Consider the following 17,886-nt stretch of genomic DNA (forward strand, 5'->3'; position numbering starts at 1 on the left):
TTCAGCCTTTTGTATTATTATTAAATAAATTATAGTTTAGAATATTGACAATATTACCAAAATCCCTCTATTTTTATGGTCATGAGCAGGCAACTCCAGCAAATTACATATAATTTGACTTGTTTTAAAATAAGCACAATAGCTTTTGAAGTAAATGAGATATGTAGCCCATCCACCTCTATTTGCTTTGAAATGTGGAGCTAAGTATAGAGATGGGAGATGTTTCATTTTATCATTGACTTGTGACATCTAGCTTCATTATGATATTTTTATATGATTGCATGATATATTCAGATTTCTTATATGCTTCTTTGTATCAGAGTTTTCCTGATACTCCCCACCTTTGATTCTATTATTTCTTAGAGTTTGAGATAACATTTTATTTGTTATGGTAGTCAAACATTTTATGAGCAAATTATTTAGAAGCTCATAAATGCTTTGAAATGCTTCTGCAAATTTTAATTTACATGATTATTATTTGTTTTTAAGCTAAATAGAAACTTTCTCTTTTATGGTTCTTATCAATGATTGTTTTTCATTGCTGCTTTATTTATCATCTTCAATATGCTAGATTATGACAGCCAAATATTTATTTGGGTCTCCCATTGCTATATCTTGGATTTCACAATCTTGCAATTTGTTTCAAAAAAATACTTTGAGGTGTGTGTGTGTGTGTGTGTGTGTGTGTGTGTGTGTGTGTGTTAGAGAGAGAGAGAAAGAAAGAGAAAGAAAGAGAGAGAAAGAGAGTGTGAATGAGTGAGAGAAAACATGTACATACATATATACCTGTATCTATGTATGTGTGGGTGTGGGCCTCATATGTTTGTATGTATATAATTTTTTGCCATTTCAGTTGTTTGTCTTTATAAGTGTCAGTTAAGCTGTAGCTTTATTTCATTCTTATTGGCTTAGTGATTCCATGTTTCCCTTGATAATAAAAGCCCTGAATTCTAACAGTGAGATCTATTGTTAATACTCTGGATTCATCCTTTTCCCCTGATTTTCATTAGGTTCCGAGCTAATGCCCAAAGCCCTCTCCACCAGGATAGTGGGAGGCATTTGGTGGTTTTTCACACTTATCATCATTTCCTCGTACACTGCTAATCTAGCCGCCTTTCTGACAGTGGAACGCATGGAATCCCCCATTGACTCAGCAGATGACTTAGCAAAGCAAACAAAAATAGAATATGGAACTGTTGAAGATGGAGCAACCATGACCTTTTTTAAGGTAGGATTTTTAAAATTAATTAATGGAGGGGGAACTCCATGTTTACTTCTACTCATCAAAGAAGCCCTTTCTTCATCTAGTTTATTTTAAAATCTGTTTTGGCATGTTTGAAAATGTAATATATATTTGTGCATAAATAGTCATTGGATGTTTGCCATTGGAAGCCTGACACTGCTCAAAGAGGGGCTGTTTCAGTGCTTTGGTCTTCCTATGCCTACTGCATATTTCCAGTCATATGTAATACAGATATTTCCAGGTATATTTAATATGTCTACCAGATACGGGATATAATGAGAAAGAAAAAAGTTAATTTTTCTGAGGCAATATGAAGTTGCTTGTGATGTGAATTCTGCTAGTAACATCTCACTTTGGTGCAAAGTCAGATGTTGCCTATCACTGGAACCCAAAAACCTAGATGTGACCTCTGTTTTATCCCTATTTGATTGGAAATAATTTATTTTTGAACTGATTTTTCTTGTTACATATTTATCCTGGCTTTTTCATCAAGGCATACTTCTGCTGGATTCTCTTTGTTTAATTCAGTGTTTTATTCTAACATATATTTACCAATCAAACAACTTGTTCCATTTTATTTCTTAGAAACCAGAAAGATATCAGCTGGTCAGATTTCAGATTTTGAACTCTAGTAGAGGAATCTTGGTTTGACATTTGACCAATATGTTTCTGGGGTACAAAGACAGCACCAAAGTGATATCCTATTATATTTGACTTAAATTACTAAATAATGCAAATTGGAATCACCTTATTGGTAAACTCTGTCCAGATATATTCAATTTCATTAAACCTTGAAAAAGTTGCCAATTAGTATGCAGCATTCAGCCTCATATGTCAAAATTTGTGTGAGCCTGAATTATTTCTTAGAATTGAACTGGAGTGGTAGATAATACCCCTGCCCATTTAAAAAAAGTTTTTAAAAGCAATACTACTTGCTTTTGTCAGCGTGAATGCATTTATTAGGGTCTGATCCATCTGACTTTTGTAATGTTTTTAGCATTTTTAGAATTTTTCTCATGAGTTCAACAAATATACATACGCATTCTCAATAATGTCATAGAAGCAACTAGCTCCAGAAGCATGAGGTTGGAAGTTTCCATCATTCTTAGTTTCTTTGCTTGCTGTTCCTCTGAAGTTGTGCTGTGAATGGAAGCTAACTTTAAAGATAAGAGCGAGGTTGCACCTAATTTTGTATGCATGTGTTTGGGAAGTTAAAACTGTAAGAGGACAAGTTGCTATTGTACCTAAAACTTCTTTATAGCCACTCATTTGAACAAACAGTTGTTATTTCAGTTTCATTTATTTTCCTGCTTGTGAGCTACAATCCTTTTATTTCTGCCCTATACACTTTATGTAGAGCAGATATGTCAAACACAAGGCCCGGGGGCCAGATGCGGCCCGTGAAGTGGTTTCATGTGGCCCGTGAAGCCATCCTGGAAACAGTGAGGGAATGGCCCCCGCTGCCTTGGCCCTGGCCCAGGCTGGCTGGGAGCCAATGAACAATTTTGTGGTGGCCATCTATGCTGAAACACATCCAGTCTTAGCTCCACAAGGCCATCTAGAATCAACGAGGAACCAGCCCCTGCCACGTCGGCCCCACCCCCTGGGTGAATGCTGGGGAAGCGTCACCCTTTGTGAGGAATGAAGAAATGGACCATGCCTTGGCATTTGCCCCGGTCCTACCCCCTTCTGCCAGAGATCCTCAGATCTGTCCTACTCCTGCTCAGGCCCCAACAAGCACCCTTGATGCAAATGATATAGAGCTGGCCATGCCCACCCAGTAGGCCACATCCACTCCATCCATGCCCACCCAGTAGGCTGCACCCACCCTTACCACCTCCCCACCCACCACGAGGGCAACCACAATTCTGATGCGGCCCTCAATGAAATTGAGTTTGACACCCTTGATGTAGAGCAGCGGTTCTCAACGTTTGTGTGATGGCGACCCCCGTGACACAAACGTTATGTGCATGCGCGGCGCGCATGGGGGTGGGGCCCCCACGTGCGGCGCGCATGCACGGTGCCCCCCGCACGCGGCGCGTATGGGGGCGGGCCCCCGCACACGACGCGCATGCGTGGCGCCGCCCACGCGCGCGGCGCGCATGCGTGGTGCCGCCCCCGGAGGCACGGCGCCGCCCCCATGTGCGGCACGCATGCGCGGCACCGCCCCCCAGAGACGTGCCGCCACCCCACGCGCGGCGCGCATGCGTGGCGCCGCCCCCGGAGGCGTGCCTCCGCCCCCACGCGCGGCGCGCGTGCGCGGCACCGCCCCCCGGAGGCGCAGTGCACCCCCGGAGGCGACAAAATGGCGGATCGCCGCATTTGGCGACCCCACAAAAGAGGTCGATCGACCCCAAATGGGGTCGCGACCCATAGGTTGAGAACTGCTAATGTAGAGGAAGGAAAATCATCTAGTTGCACTGAAGGTGGATAAGCTGCTGTTATTTTAAAATTTGTGTTTGTGTGTGTGGGGGGGGATATCATTCACTTCTCAGGGCAAACCATTAATATTTTCAAATGGATTTAAACAATTTGCCTCAGGGGAATTGGGAACAGCTGACATTGGTAGCAGCATGGGGGGAATAACATTAGGCACCTTATATGAAACATTTAAGAAAACAATTGATAGACTTATCCTACTGTTAATTGCATATATATATTTGTATTTATGACCTATGGTTATCCTGATATTTGCGAACACAGGTGATAATCTTCAAAATTAATTATTATTCTGGTGACCTAATAGTTTGACTGAATTTTGTCTGACTTTATGAATAATTTAGCTATTTCTGCTGATATCACAAGAGTTAAATAAACATAAACCAAGCTCTGGTGGAAATTCAATTTACTCAGGAAATTAAAACTAATTAATATTTCACTGCCTAAAAAGAAGGAGAAATGCTTTAACTTGTGGGTTGTTTTGCCAAGGATGTAAACAGCATCTTAATGGAAATTTTATGAGAAAAAAATACTCTTATTTAGTAGGAACTAATCAATTATAGCTGCCGTAATGGTTAGGTTTTTGAAGCTGTCAGAACATGAATAGGGGAATGTTTGAAGAGCTCTTTTTTTTTGTCTTTAAAGAGACCACATGATTAACCTTTCAGAGAGTATACTGTATATAACACAGATAATTGATTCTCCTTTACCAAAGAAAAGTAGAGGTCTTTAATTTACTGTCATATTTATTTTGATCTTGTGAAAAACATCAACCATCTATTTTATTCTATATGATTATACGTCTAGGAGGAAAAGCAATGTTTCAGAGTCCAATTGTCGGTGCCACTCTTCCTCCTAAACTCTTAAAGAGCAGGGTTCTTTTTTTTTCTTATCCAATGCTATTTGTTGCTTCTTTTCTGTTCCCTGAATGTTACAGATTCTTCTTTACAAGGTTTTATATATACATATTAAAAGCTGAACTCAGTAGTACCTACTACCACATAAGAACATAAATATGATGTCAGATTGCAGTTGAACAGTATTTTATATCCAAAGATGGAATCTTGGAGGATATAATTTTAATTAGAATTAATTTATTTAATACTAGAGTTAGAATTAATTTTATTCGAGAATTAGAGTAAAAGTGTAGTCTGTTAATTTCTTGTGTAGTGCAGTAAAACATACATTCAATGTGTGGCTCAAATTATTCCATGCTATGGAGTAAAAAGTAGATACATGCCAAAATTGCTGTCCTTAGAAAATAGGGGCTGCTAGCTTTCAAGCCTATTTTCCTTCCATTAGATGCAGGTGCAAAATTATAAGGCAAGTTATATGTTAAAAATTATGAAACAAAATGTCTCTGAATATGGAATTTGTAATTAATGTCAGGATTGACTTGTCTTTTCATACAAAAAATTACTGTCCTTAGAAAATAGGGGCTGCCAGCTTTCAAACCTATTTTTCCCCCATTAGATGCAGGTGCAAAATTATAATGCAAGTTATATGTTAAAAATTATGAAACAAGATGTCTCTGAATATGATTATCCTGGAATTTATAATTAATGCCAGGAATGTCTTAGTCTTTCCATACAAAAAAGTAACATTTTTTTCTTTTCCCCACTCATTACTTTTCCTAATTTTATTTATGTAGCACAATTACCGTATATGCCGGCGTATTATGCGACCTGGCGTATAAGATGACCCCCGTCTTTATAGCCGGGCCACATTCCTAGAACGTCGTCTTATACGCCGGAAACTACCAGTATTTCCGGCGTATAAGACGACTCGGCGTATAAGACGACCCCTGTCTTTGGCGCCGATTTCAGCGCTTGCGGAAGTCGTCTTATACACCGGCATTTACGGTAAGTAATGTCATAGCTCCCTGAGTTATTGGATTAATATTTGTAATCCAATCATGAGGAATATTTGGTCCTGAAAATGAAAGTTCACTCCTTATTGACAAAGCGTAAGAAAGATAGTGGCTAAGAGTATCTCCCATTAAAGAAAGAAAAATAGTAAAAATTAAGCAAAACAAAACCTCAAAAACTGATATGCTGGCTGGGAAATTCTGGGAGCTGAAGTTCACATCTCTTAAAGTTGCAAAGGCTGAGAAAGACCATTCTAAAGTATCATTTGTATATAGGACAGGTGGCCAGCTGATTTATTGGTTCAGAGCTTAATTTTTTTGTCAAACTTTACTAGACTTTGATACTATTAATAACATGATCCCCTGAAAATATGTGTTTTTTACAGTTCCCTAACATTTCTGAATATTAGGTAATGGTTTCTACTTTTAAAAGTGATGTTATAAAGGATTTCTTAAATCTTACCTATTTTTAATTAGTGCTCATAATATCAGTACAGTATATCTAATGTAGTGTAATACATTATGTGAAAAATATAAATAAATTATAAAAGAGTAGTTTCTCACTTTTCATCCTGCTTATGTTGGTCAAAATCTGTATGAAACTTTTTTGCAGCGACAACAAACTTGGCAAGTGACAAAAGTCTTTTCATCTGCCAAAAAGTTGATAACCAACTGCAATAATGAAAAATTATTTTCTTGCTAGATAAAATGAGGCAACATTTTTTTTCTAGGATCAGCATAAATCTTACATAAAAGTAGAGGATAGAAAATATCTTCAGGGACTTCCAGTTTTGCGCAGTAGCGACCTGTCGTGGGCTTGCAGATTCTATGCACCCCCGCGGCTAATTTTGCCCTGCCTGGGGACCCTAAATGGGTCTATGTCGCCCCAGAGAGACAACAAAGAAAGAAGGGTGCTTCAGCGATTCTGGAATGGTGGCGGCCATTCCGTTCAACTTGGGCAAAGCCTTCTAACCCAACAGAAGAAAGGCTGGCTGTATTGCATCAACCAGCCCAAGCTACTTGCAACTGATGTCCAAAAGCATTTACCAGCACAACTGCGAACAGCATGCTTGAAACTGGGTTAGGAATTTGATCTTCTATTTTCTATTTAATTTCCTGGAAAAGATCCTCAAGAAGCAAAATGCCTCCAAAAGGGAAGGAGGGGGATTTCTGCCCCACCCTTATACTAATGGCAAATTAATCTTTTTATGGAGGATCAAAATATATGGAAGTAAAATAAATATAAAACCTGAAACCTAAAACTTAAATCTGGATAAAACTAAAATTGCTTTAATTGTTATCTCTCATTTCAAAGACAATTGTTCATTTTGGAAATTGAAAAACAAATAGTTGCTGACACCTAGTGGCAGATGAAGACTATGACAGCTATGACTTTAATATAAGATTTGGCAAAATCTGGGAAAAGCTAATCTGTCTTCAAAGCTTTAACAACAAAAAAACAGCTGTGAAAAAAGACAATAATCTGGGCTGTAAACAAAGAGAGAATTATAAATTTTAGAAAAATATTTTTTGAACTATTTGGATTACAAATATCTATCTAATTGGGACTCTAAAGTTATTTACAGAGAAAAGAAAGAAAGAGGAAAACTCAAATTCATGGCTATCATGGATCAGAGACATGTAGAAAGAATATATCAAGAAATCATAAATATATCACAGGAGGAGATATATAGTATACTGCAACTAATTCAAACAACAATAACTTTAAACCACAAAGAAATCCAAAACAACTTTGAAAATATAAATCAATCTATTACCAAGTTAATTCTACAACAAAAAAATTCCTAGAAAACAACAACAGAGAAGGAGCAGATAAAACAGATAAATGGATATAGAATTGAGAATAGAGACTTAAAGATGGAACTTAACAAAACAAGGAAACATGATTTAATCCTAATGGAAAAAAAATCACAAGAATTGGAAAAAATAACTTATCCATTAAGACTACAAAATAAATCTGAGGACAAGAAAACAGACCGGATAAAATGGACTGTAGAGATGTCAGGAACATTGGAGAGAAAGGAAATGATAAGATAAGCGGAGAGAAAGAAAAAGATTTTCAACAAACAAGGAAAGACAGAAGCCCCGTACAAAGACACTTCTCCTGATTTACTTTTTATATCTACAGCAACATTTATGAACATAAGGAAAAACTTTTTGATTCAGCAAAATACATTGATTAAGAAAGAATTGGGCAAAAGAAAAAGACTAAAATGGAAACTAAGAAAATAGATGATGGGACTTACCAGAGAGAATACTTAAAAAAGAAACATTTGTTTGAATCTGGTTAAAGAAATAGAAAAGTTTGGAATATATATGTCACTCTAAGAGGGGTGAATTCTCTAAATATAATATAGTATGCTTTTCCCCCTTTTTGTTCTCTTTCTTGATATCAGTAATATAAAAAAGTTAAAATGACTTAGGTAAAGGAAATGTTTTAGATATTTAAATGTGATTGAATTTAAGAAAATTATAATGGATAAAAATGTTTTGAATAAGAGTTAAAGGACTAGATGACTAGATGTATTAAATGGAATGTTTAAAGATTAAACATATTTTTAATTATGGTTAAAAAGAATAAGAAATTTAGGAAATAAATATATATTAGCTTAGGAGGGATATATATTTTAAGTAGTATGTTAGTGTTTATACTTCTTTACTCTTGCTTTTCTTTTTTTTTCCTACTGTTTTATCTATTTCTTGAGAAATGTAAAAGTGTGAGATGGTTCATATGGAAAAATAGAGTTAAATTCTTAAATGTAATTAATTTTTGAGAAAATCTTAAACAGTAAGAATATCTAGAATTTGGTGGGAGAAACAAATTTAAAAAAAAGAAAAAAAAGGGGGGGGGGGAAGAGAGAGATCATAGTGTTGGAAGGGACCATTTCAACACCTGAGTTCCACTCTTCTCCCATCCAGTACAGGAATCTCAGTGAAGCCTCTGCTTAAATGCATTCAGAAAAAAAAGAAAACTTAGTGTTTTCTTAGTAATTTCCTAAATTTTAGGAAGTTCCTAATCTGAATCTGCCTTTCTGTATCTTTCTCTACCATATGACTATTTTGTCTCCTGAACCAAGGTGGGTGATTTCTTTTTTCTGATACCTTTTCTAGAGGCTACAAGTGAAATTTCCCTAGGGTCCCTTATTGATCCTTGGATAATCCTGCTATCCTTCTTTGTACATTTTGTATGTACAGGATTCATCCTGTATTAATCCTTCTCTAAGTGCGTGTTCTAGATCTGGACATGGACTTAGATCTCCTGAATGGGATCTAATCAAAGTACCCTATAGTGAAGCTATTGTTCTCCACAATTTGGAAAGTATACTTTTATTGATGTAGCCTACAGCTTTGTGTAACTTTTGATGACCATGTTATGTGGTGTATCACTCCAATTATCTCCCATTCCATACCTGAATATAAGAGGTTCTCAACTTACAACCATTTCTTTAGTGACCATTTGAAGTTACAATGGCATTGAAAAAAGTGTTTTATTACCGGTCCTCACAGTTATGACTGTTGCAACATTCACCCAGGAACATGGTCAGAATTCAGATGCTTGGCAACTGGCATGTATTGATGATGGTTGCACTATCCTGGGGTTATGTGATTGCCATTTGTGACCCTCACAGCTGGTTTCTGACAATAAAGTCAATGAGGAAAGCTGGAATGAAGCTTAAAAACCACATGATTCACAGAACTGCAGTAATTTGTTTAATAGCTGTGGCAAAAAAGATTGCAAAATCAGGCACAGTTTATTTAACTGCTTTGTTTAGCAATGGAAATTCTTCCACTAATTATGGTCATAAGTCAAGACTATCTGTATTTGTTTTTTTCTGAAATGAATAGTTTACTCTTGTCTGTTTTTAAAATTATTCTAATTTTTAGTCTACTTCTTTAACAAATTTGCCTTCTAGGGCATTATCTATTCATTTGTGTAATCTACATATTTTATAAATACCTTCAAGTTATGCAACTGTTGTAGGTTAGGAACATCTTCAAGACTATTATTTATTCATTTATAGTTGATTAACAATGTGTTGGAATGGAATTCAGTTGTTTCATATACTGTATTCGCTTAATTGTGTTATTTGTCTAATGGAGTTAATAGTATATACATATTAACTGGAGAAAAGATCTTTTATGTTCTCTCAGAAAGTCCTTTTAATTGTTGTTTAAGAAATTTTGTCTAATTTCTTAATTGATGTAGCATAATTATTATCAGCTTTCTTTTTCATTTTTTAAAAAATACTTGAATCTACTGTACAGTATGTAGATATTAATGTCCAGGATCAGAAACTTTTTTAGATTCTTCTTCCAGTTTGCATATAAGGTATTAAAATATTATGCTCACTGGTTTTCTAAATGTTTATAGTATATTTTATTATGTCTGGCTTTATGGCTATAATAAGATTATTTGTTTTGAGCCCCATAAGTAAAAAGGTATACAACAAGCTACTAAAGTGCATAGGAAAGTACAAGTAGCAGGGATATTATTATACACAAAGTGTAAAATCACTTTGCTAATGTACATTTTTCTTTTTTGATAGTTTATTTAACCTGAAGAAAACCTCTACCTCTCTTTCTGCATATCTCTATGGGAATGTAATGCATAGTGAATAGTCATCAGTTTTCTTCTTTTTTTTTTTCAAATCAAACTGTCCAGTTCAGATTGTGTCTAGTTAATAATTCCAGTAATGTATTGTATCACAGATATAGCTTAGGCATTGATGGTTTTTATGGTCTTTCCACTGTTTAATTTTGCCTTTAGCAGTTTTCTAACCATTTAGATGTATTTTTTATTAATCACATTTTCAGTTTGTCCATATTTGATATTATCCAATTGTAAACTGCATAGATACTTGTAGATGTCATCCTGATGGCTCCTGATTGTTTGGCCACTCGGCATTTCAATTCCATTATGGTTCATGATTTTATCCTGCTTTATTGCTATTGTAGCACACTTCTTTAGGTCAAATTTCACTGCTTATATGAGTGCAAAAAATTCTTCCAGTGTTTGCCGATGACTAGATTTGATTTCTGATTGTCTAGAAAGCTTTAGGTCATCTATGTAAAGTAAATGTGAATTTTATTAGAAATTTTTCCTGTTTGTTAGCCAAGATGTCTTTTTTCTTCAAAATTGCTGAAGATGGATAATAGCATTGACAAATAATAAGGGTGATAATGAAGTTATTTTTCTCATTATTATGTTTTATCACATAGTCAGCCAGATACTTCAACTAGATTTGGCATTTTTATTTCTACTTATTAAGACCTGGGATAGGCAAGTGTTGTTATTTGATATTGTATTGTCACAACTGTTCCAAATAAAACTGCCTTTTGCAATTGACTAATGATGATTTTGTCAAGGCTGATGGTGTTCAAGTGATACACCCAAGGTGCCTACCCCTATTGACACAATTTTTGCTTTCTTTCACCACAGTCATTGTATTTTTATTTGTGGCCTTTGTATTTTGTGATTTTTCTCCAGATCTACTCTGCTGTCTCCGGGTACTATAGTCTCCAATACTTTTTGTCTTGCTTATCAATTTTGGATAAGGTTGGATTGTTAAATCTGCAGTTTTCTGTGGCAGGTGCTCATCTATTTGAATTTGTAAGTCCCAGAGCATTTTCGCTTCTTCATTTTCTATTACTTTATTATTATTATTATTATTATTATTATTATTATTATTATTATTATTATTATTATTTTGTAGTCCCACCAGTTCTTGCTTGCAGGCAAATGGCATTTCTTGTAGATATTCCAATGCAACATTGTTGGTACTTTTCATGCCATTCTGGTAGATCTTCTTGCAGCAGCTAACAAAGTTAGCTTCTTTGCAGAGGTGGCATTTGCTATCTGTTGCTGTCTTCTCAATTCTGGCTTTGTACGCATTTCTTCTTAAAGTGTGGTCTTGTGTAGCCAGAATTAGCCCCTTTGTTTGTTTCTTCAATTTTCTTGCTCTTAGACATTGCCAGGTCTGCATTGTATCTGTATCTGTGTTGCCTGCTACTTTTTTGTGTACTGGTCATGTAATATTTTGCCTTTCCATGTCTCTTTTTTGTACTTTATTTGATCTTTTTTGTAGGCCAGTTTGGGTTGTCCAATACTCGATAAGCCTTCATAATATAAAGATGAAATGATATGGCCAGCTGTTGACATGGCCAGAGGCAAAAGGAAAATTGGATGCTGCAAAGGTTCAGACAGCATTTGTAAATGGAATGTCATAATAATCACCCAGAATCACTTGAGTGAGATTGGAAGTATAGTATTGTAAAAACAAACAAACAAACAAACAAATAAATAATCATAAACAGGTAAAATTGATCATATCAGATTGGGAATATCAAGTCTGAACATTGATATTCCAGAAACTAATGGACTGAAATGGGCCACTTCACATCACGTGCATCAGTTCTTCTACACGAGGAGACAACAGTCAAAATGGCATATCCATAATTGTTAATAAAGGGATGTCAAAAGTCTTTGCAACCTCAGACATTTCAGAATAATCACAATTTTAGTCTGAACCAAACCAATCAATATTCAATGGCCTAGGTTTACAGATATTGAAGAAGCAGAAGCTAATAAGGCAACTGTGTTGTCACTGGGATGGGGGGGGGGGTTATTATTTTTTATCATTTTTATTTCTTTTATATTATGGCTTTTGTTGCCATGTAAGAATAGGTGGCACTATAAATTTTCTAAACAAACAAACAAACAAGCAAACTTGCAAATACACTCATGCCATGTTTACAAAAATATCTCATTTCAACAATTTAAGGTATAACTTTGTCAGGCAATAGAAAAAAAATGAATTGGCTAATAGTCTGTGAGCAAAAAATGGAAAAACTCTATTCAAAATGCCATTAAGACTAAGTGCTTAATGTAGTTCAGTTAACAGACTTCTTCCTTAATTTCAGCTTAAGAGCAAGAAAACTAAAGGAAATATTAAAACCACCAAGATATGACCAAAAATATTGCACAGAATAACTCTAAACTAAAATTTGCAGTATCGCTAAAGACAAAGCAACCAAATATATGCCAAAAGACAAAAAGTAAAAAAAGACAAAATGTATGATAAAAATAGCTGAAGAAAAATGAAGAGCTAAAGGCATAGAGACAGAATTTGCCCAACTAAACGTTGTTCAGCGAGCAAGAGAAGACAAGATTTTATGACTAAGTAGACAATGCAAAGAATGGGAAAGACAAACTTATTTAAGAAAATTGTGGAAATGAAAAAAAATGTTTATGAGAAAATGGCACATTAAAAGTAAAAATGTAAAGATATGTAGACAGAAAATACAAAAAAGATATGGTATAAAATACGGGATATAAAAACAAAAAAGATTACCAAATCAATGATATAGATTTGATCACTGAATTAAAGCCAAACTTTCTGAAATGAATTTAAATGGGTCCTAAAAATATTGGCTATTGATTTAGTTAAAGTGATACATATTGTATATAGAATACCTGGCTGTCACCAAAAGAATATAAAATACCAATTTATATTCTACTGCAAAGAAATAAGGGGCACAATGGCTCATTAATTAAAGAACCTGACCTTGTCAGTTGGAAAGCTGACAGCCCAGGTTTGAGATCCAAGTGTGAGCTCCCATTACTTGCCCCAGCTCCTGCCCACCAAGCAGTTTGAAAGCATGCAAATGCAAGTAGATTAATAGGTATCACTTTGGTGGGAAGGTAACAGCATTCCGTGTGCCTTTGGCTGGCCACATGACCATAGAAATTGTTTTTGGACAACACTGGCTTCTTCGGCTAAGAAACAGATGAGCACCATGCCCTGTAGTCAGACATGACTGACAGGGAAACCTTTTTCTTTTTACCTTGCAAAGAAATAACAGAGCTTAATAATGTTGAAAATACCATGCAACTGCTACTATATTACTAAAGGTTTTGCAGTCTAGACTTTCAAAATGCAAATAGAAACTGGATATATTCTAATATATTAAATGTATTCCCCATTATATTCCCATTAAGTGTAGATGTATCAGATTGAGAGCAAAGTCTAAGAAAGCTGAACAAAGCTAAATGAATACCTTTGAACTGTAGCATTAAAGTAATTTATTTAGAATTCTTTGTACTGAAGACAAACAATGTATCCATACTACATGAAGTAAATCTAGACTGATTCCTGGAAGAACTGTTAATGTGAGTTGAGCTATAATATTTTTGACATATAATATAAAGTCAATTTCCTGATATGGGGAAACATGAAAAATAATAAAAATCAAGCCAAGATGAGGTGGCTTAATATCACCACTGATAATTCAGACATTAGCTTACAGGAACTTTTAAGTCAGTCCTGGTGAAATGATGTCTATCAGGTCATGAAGAAATGGAACAATTGAACAACCAAATAAGTGGTTTCCGGATTTTTGCAGTCCATATATGCAATCTCTAAACATTGGATTTTAAATAATTAATTCTTTCCTTATTGATTTATTTTCATGTATGTGGGTGCACAACTGTCCCCACTGTCCTTCTTACCATATTTCCCCTTCTTCTCACTTTCTGCCCTGCTTTAGATATACTGGTAATTGTCCAGTTTGTTTGTTTTTTTCCTTATAATGCTGTCTCAATGCAGTAATCAAAGCATCTGTATTCTGCTTTGTACATTAAGTGAGTTCTGTATTCACCAAAGCCATACCTCTTCCATGTAAACCCTAGAACTTTTGACAAAAGACTGGAAAATACTGGAAAGATTATATGGCTCTTGGGCTTGTAGGAACAAGTTGTTCTAGAAAATTAGCATATTCTGTAATGCTGAATATCTGGAGGGGGCAGTGGGTTTTAATGCACACTTCCCAACAAGCTGTGCCAATTCAGTTCTTTGAATTCAGGGGAGAGAAGGCATGCTGCTTGTGCTGTGCATACAAGCAGTCTCTGACTCAGTGCCTAGCATACAACTGAAAATACTTGTTCTTACTGTACATAATTTCCCCAATTTTAGCAGTCCACCACAATTTAACTGTTGTAAGCCCTTCTCCTTATACATCCATAGCCACTGGAAAACTACAGAAGTGCAGATGTGGATAGTGAGAACATGACAAATATTTTACTTAATTGCCTTCCAGAACTTTGAAGGCAGAAAAGTAGGACATCTATGGGGTTTGTTGACATCCCTGTTTCCCCGTTAGGTTGAAATAGAGAGAGAAAAACAGCTGAAAGAATTATGCATTCTAAATTGATCACAAGCAGCAAATGTACACCTCCAATTTTTGGATAGGTCGATATCGTTTTGGTTTTGTTCACTCAGCATTCAAAAATATATTTTTTAACTTGTTTTGAACTGATCTTAGATCCTTTTGGTGTATACACAAAATTTAAAATATTTTATTAATGATAAAGGTATATTTTAAAATCATGTGGCTAGAATGACTAGGAATTATTGATTTATATGTTCACAAACCTTCAGAATAAAATAAAATTTATCTTTTAAATGGGTATTGTATGACAATTTTCGTGAACATGAATTTAAATGTGTTTTTCTCTCTCATATTTTGATGTAACATCTTGATTTTCATACCAATCAAATGAATGGTTAATTCATTTCCTTTATTACAATATATACATACATCTTCATACTCTGCTTTTGCAAAACTTCAAACTTATGATTTATTCTTTTTTTAAAAAGTAAGTGTAAGTTATGATCAACAAGTAACCTTCCTTCCTTCCTTCCTTTCTTCCTTCCTCCCTCCCTCCCTCCCTCCCTCCCTCCCTCTTTCTTTCTTTCTTTCTTTCTTTCTTTCTTTCTTTCTTTCTTTCTTTCTTTCTCCCATCTTATCACAGGGTAATTTGGCTTTAATTTGGCATGACAAAAGTTTTTCAATGTATTTTAAAAAGAAAGTGTTGTCCTAAAAGTGCTGCCCTAGCTAATATATTTTATACTGAACTTTCCATATATAATGTTGTAACAGATGTGCTTCTATTCTTTTCCTTTGTCCATTTTTATTAATTTCTTCAACAGTCCCTCTCTCTCTCTCTCTCTCTCTCTCTTTCTCTCACTCACACACACACACACACACATCTATCTATCTATCTATCTATCTATCTATCTATCTATCTATCTATCTATCTATCTATCTATCTATCATCTATCTATCATCTATTGTATCTATCTACCTATCATCTATCTATATCTGAAGAAATTAACAAACAAAAGGACAAGGAAACAAAACACATGTTTGTTACAATAGCTTCATAAAACTATCTGAGTTTTTAAAGTGACAATTCTTACATATGAGGCTATAGTAATAATTCTTTCTGTTAAATTACAAAAGAGCCAATTTTTGAGTTTGAAAGAGTTAATATTGTAGGTCCAGGTCTTAATTTCTTTTCAAAAGCAATGTATATTTTTAACTATAAATGAAGCTCTATGAATCCAAAATTCTTAACAAATTGATCAATTACAGATTTGGGATAAATAACACAACACATCAATAGCATCTTTGCACCTTATTTTTCTTTCCCCAAATTATATTAATAATTTGAGAAGAGAGTGAGAAAATACTGGAAAGGCTGTATCATTATTTTCAGAAAATTAGCAGATAATATTATCAATAATAACCAAAAACAACACAACCATAGGAAACCCAAATCACATGACATAATAATAATAATAATAGTAATAATAATAATAATAATAGTAATAATAAAGTTGGAAGGGACCTTGGATGTCATTGAGTCCAACCCCCTGTTCAGGCAGGAAACCCTACACCAGGCAAATCTTAATTGTTTAATTCTTTAAAATGCAAGAGCATTTTTCATTTTTTTATCAGAATTGCTGATGTTTGCCAGTAGTTGTAGATTAGACTTTTAGATAGATTTTTAGATAACCTTTATTGTCACAATGGTCCACATTAAAAATGAAAATCTGTTGCCTGCTCTCAAAAGAAAGTATATATCTACCCATATACATACATAACACACATATACACATGCTACACATACACATGCACATATAACTGAGATATTTTTTAAAAAAAACTGGAACCAAAATGGCCTCTGATTTTTGTAGCCTGTATAAAATATTCTTACCTATTGTTGTTCAGCAATTTGAAGACAATTGTTGTCAGTCTTGATATTTTATCTATATACATGGTGCAATTAGTCTAGCTCACTTATAGGTTAATTTTCCAATACATTATAAATTTTAGTCCATATACTATAATAATGCTAACATGAGTATCTAGAAGTGCTGTGCTATCGCAGAACATTATTTAATATAAAGAATGGAATTTCAGTTTAACATGATGCATAGCATTTTCTAACATGAACAGTTTTTCATCCATAAACTAATACACAAAGTATCCTCTCAAAGGCAGATCTGCTGAGGTGCGTTGAAATTTTGCTACTGTTAGTCTCTTTTTAGTTTTGTCCTAAGAAAACTACTTTTTTATTGTAATTTAAATTTTAATATGTTTCACAAAGTGGATGAGTGGTTTGAAAATAAATGAATACGTTTGACAAACATCTAGGAATGTCCTTTGTGTCATATTCATAATGAATTTTGATCGAAGAAGCATGTATTGCTGTCTCTGAATTATAATTACAGCTATGCAAATTGGAAGCATATACTTGCCAACCTAATTTTAATATGCCATTAGTTATTGCATTGTGCAATATGAATTGTTTGAATACAAAATCAAAAACAATCTCTTACATGTTTATAGTTGTTAGAAATATGCTTTGTTTTTCTTTAGCTTGAATAGATTCAAAGTTTTTTATTAAGGACAAAATATGAGCAGTTAATTTGTTATATAATTATGTATGTATATACTAAGTACCTTGAAACTCAAGTACTTTGGCCACCTAATGAGAAAGAAGGACTGACTGGAAAAGAGCCTAATGCTGGGAAAGATTGAGGGCAATAGAAGAAAGGGACGATAGAGAATGAGATGGCTGGATGGAGTCACTGAAGCAGTAGGCATGAGCTTAAATGGACTCCAGAAGATGGTAGAGGACAGGAAGGCCTGGAGGAATGTTGTCCATGGGGTCGCGATGGGTTGGACATGACTTCATAACTAACAACAACACTAAGTACCAATTATATTCATATATATTCATATTATAGTTTTGTTTATTTTTATTATATTTGACAGATTGAGGATAAATTCACAGTAAATTTCCTATTTCTTTCAAATATGTAAAAAATTAAGAACAAAGCTTTCTATATCCCTTTCTTCCCACTATCCCTAGTTAACATACATCAGTGAAAAAAACTTGATGATATTTGCCGATCATGCCATTCCTATTTAGGCAACAATTATACAAAATACAGGAAAAGAATAAAAA

The 17,886-nt window shown here is 34.6% G+C and overlaps 1 protein-coding gene across 1 annotated transcript in view; it reads left to right on the plus strand.

The window, feature by feature from the left end:
* The window catches only part of GRIK2 (glutamate ionotropic receptor kainate type subunit 2), a gene marked incomplete at its 5' end in the record, with an annotated part of 311,327 nt that overhangs the window by 173,715 nt on the left and 119,726 nt on the right, over positions 1 to 17,886 (plus strand). Inside the window, one exon of the mRNA XM_039351925.1 lies at positions 1,011 to 1,228. Coding sequence (XP_039207859.1) covers positions 1,011 to 1,228 — 218 coding nt within the window. The remainder of the gene's footprint in view (positions 1 to 1,010; positions 1,229 to 17,886) is intronic.

This window comes from Crotalus tigris, unplaced genomic scaffold (genome assembly GCF_016545835.1).
Source record: "Crotalus tigris isolate CLP2741 ecotype Arizona unplaced genomic scaffold, ASM1654583v1 scf7180000018371.15429387391:27106975, whole genome shotgun sequence".
Taxonomy (NCBI): Eukaryota; Metazoa; Chordata; class Lepidosauria; order Squamata; family Viperidae; genus Crotalus; species Crotalus tigris.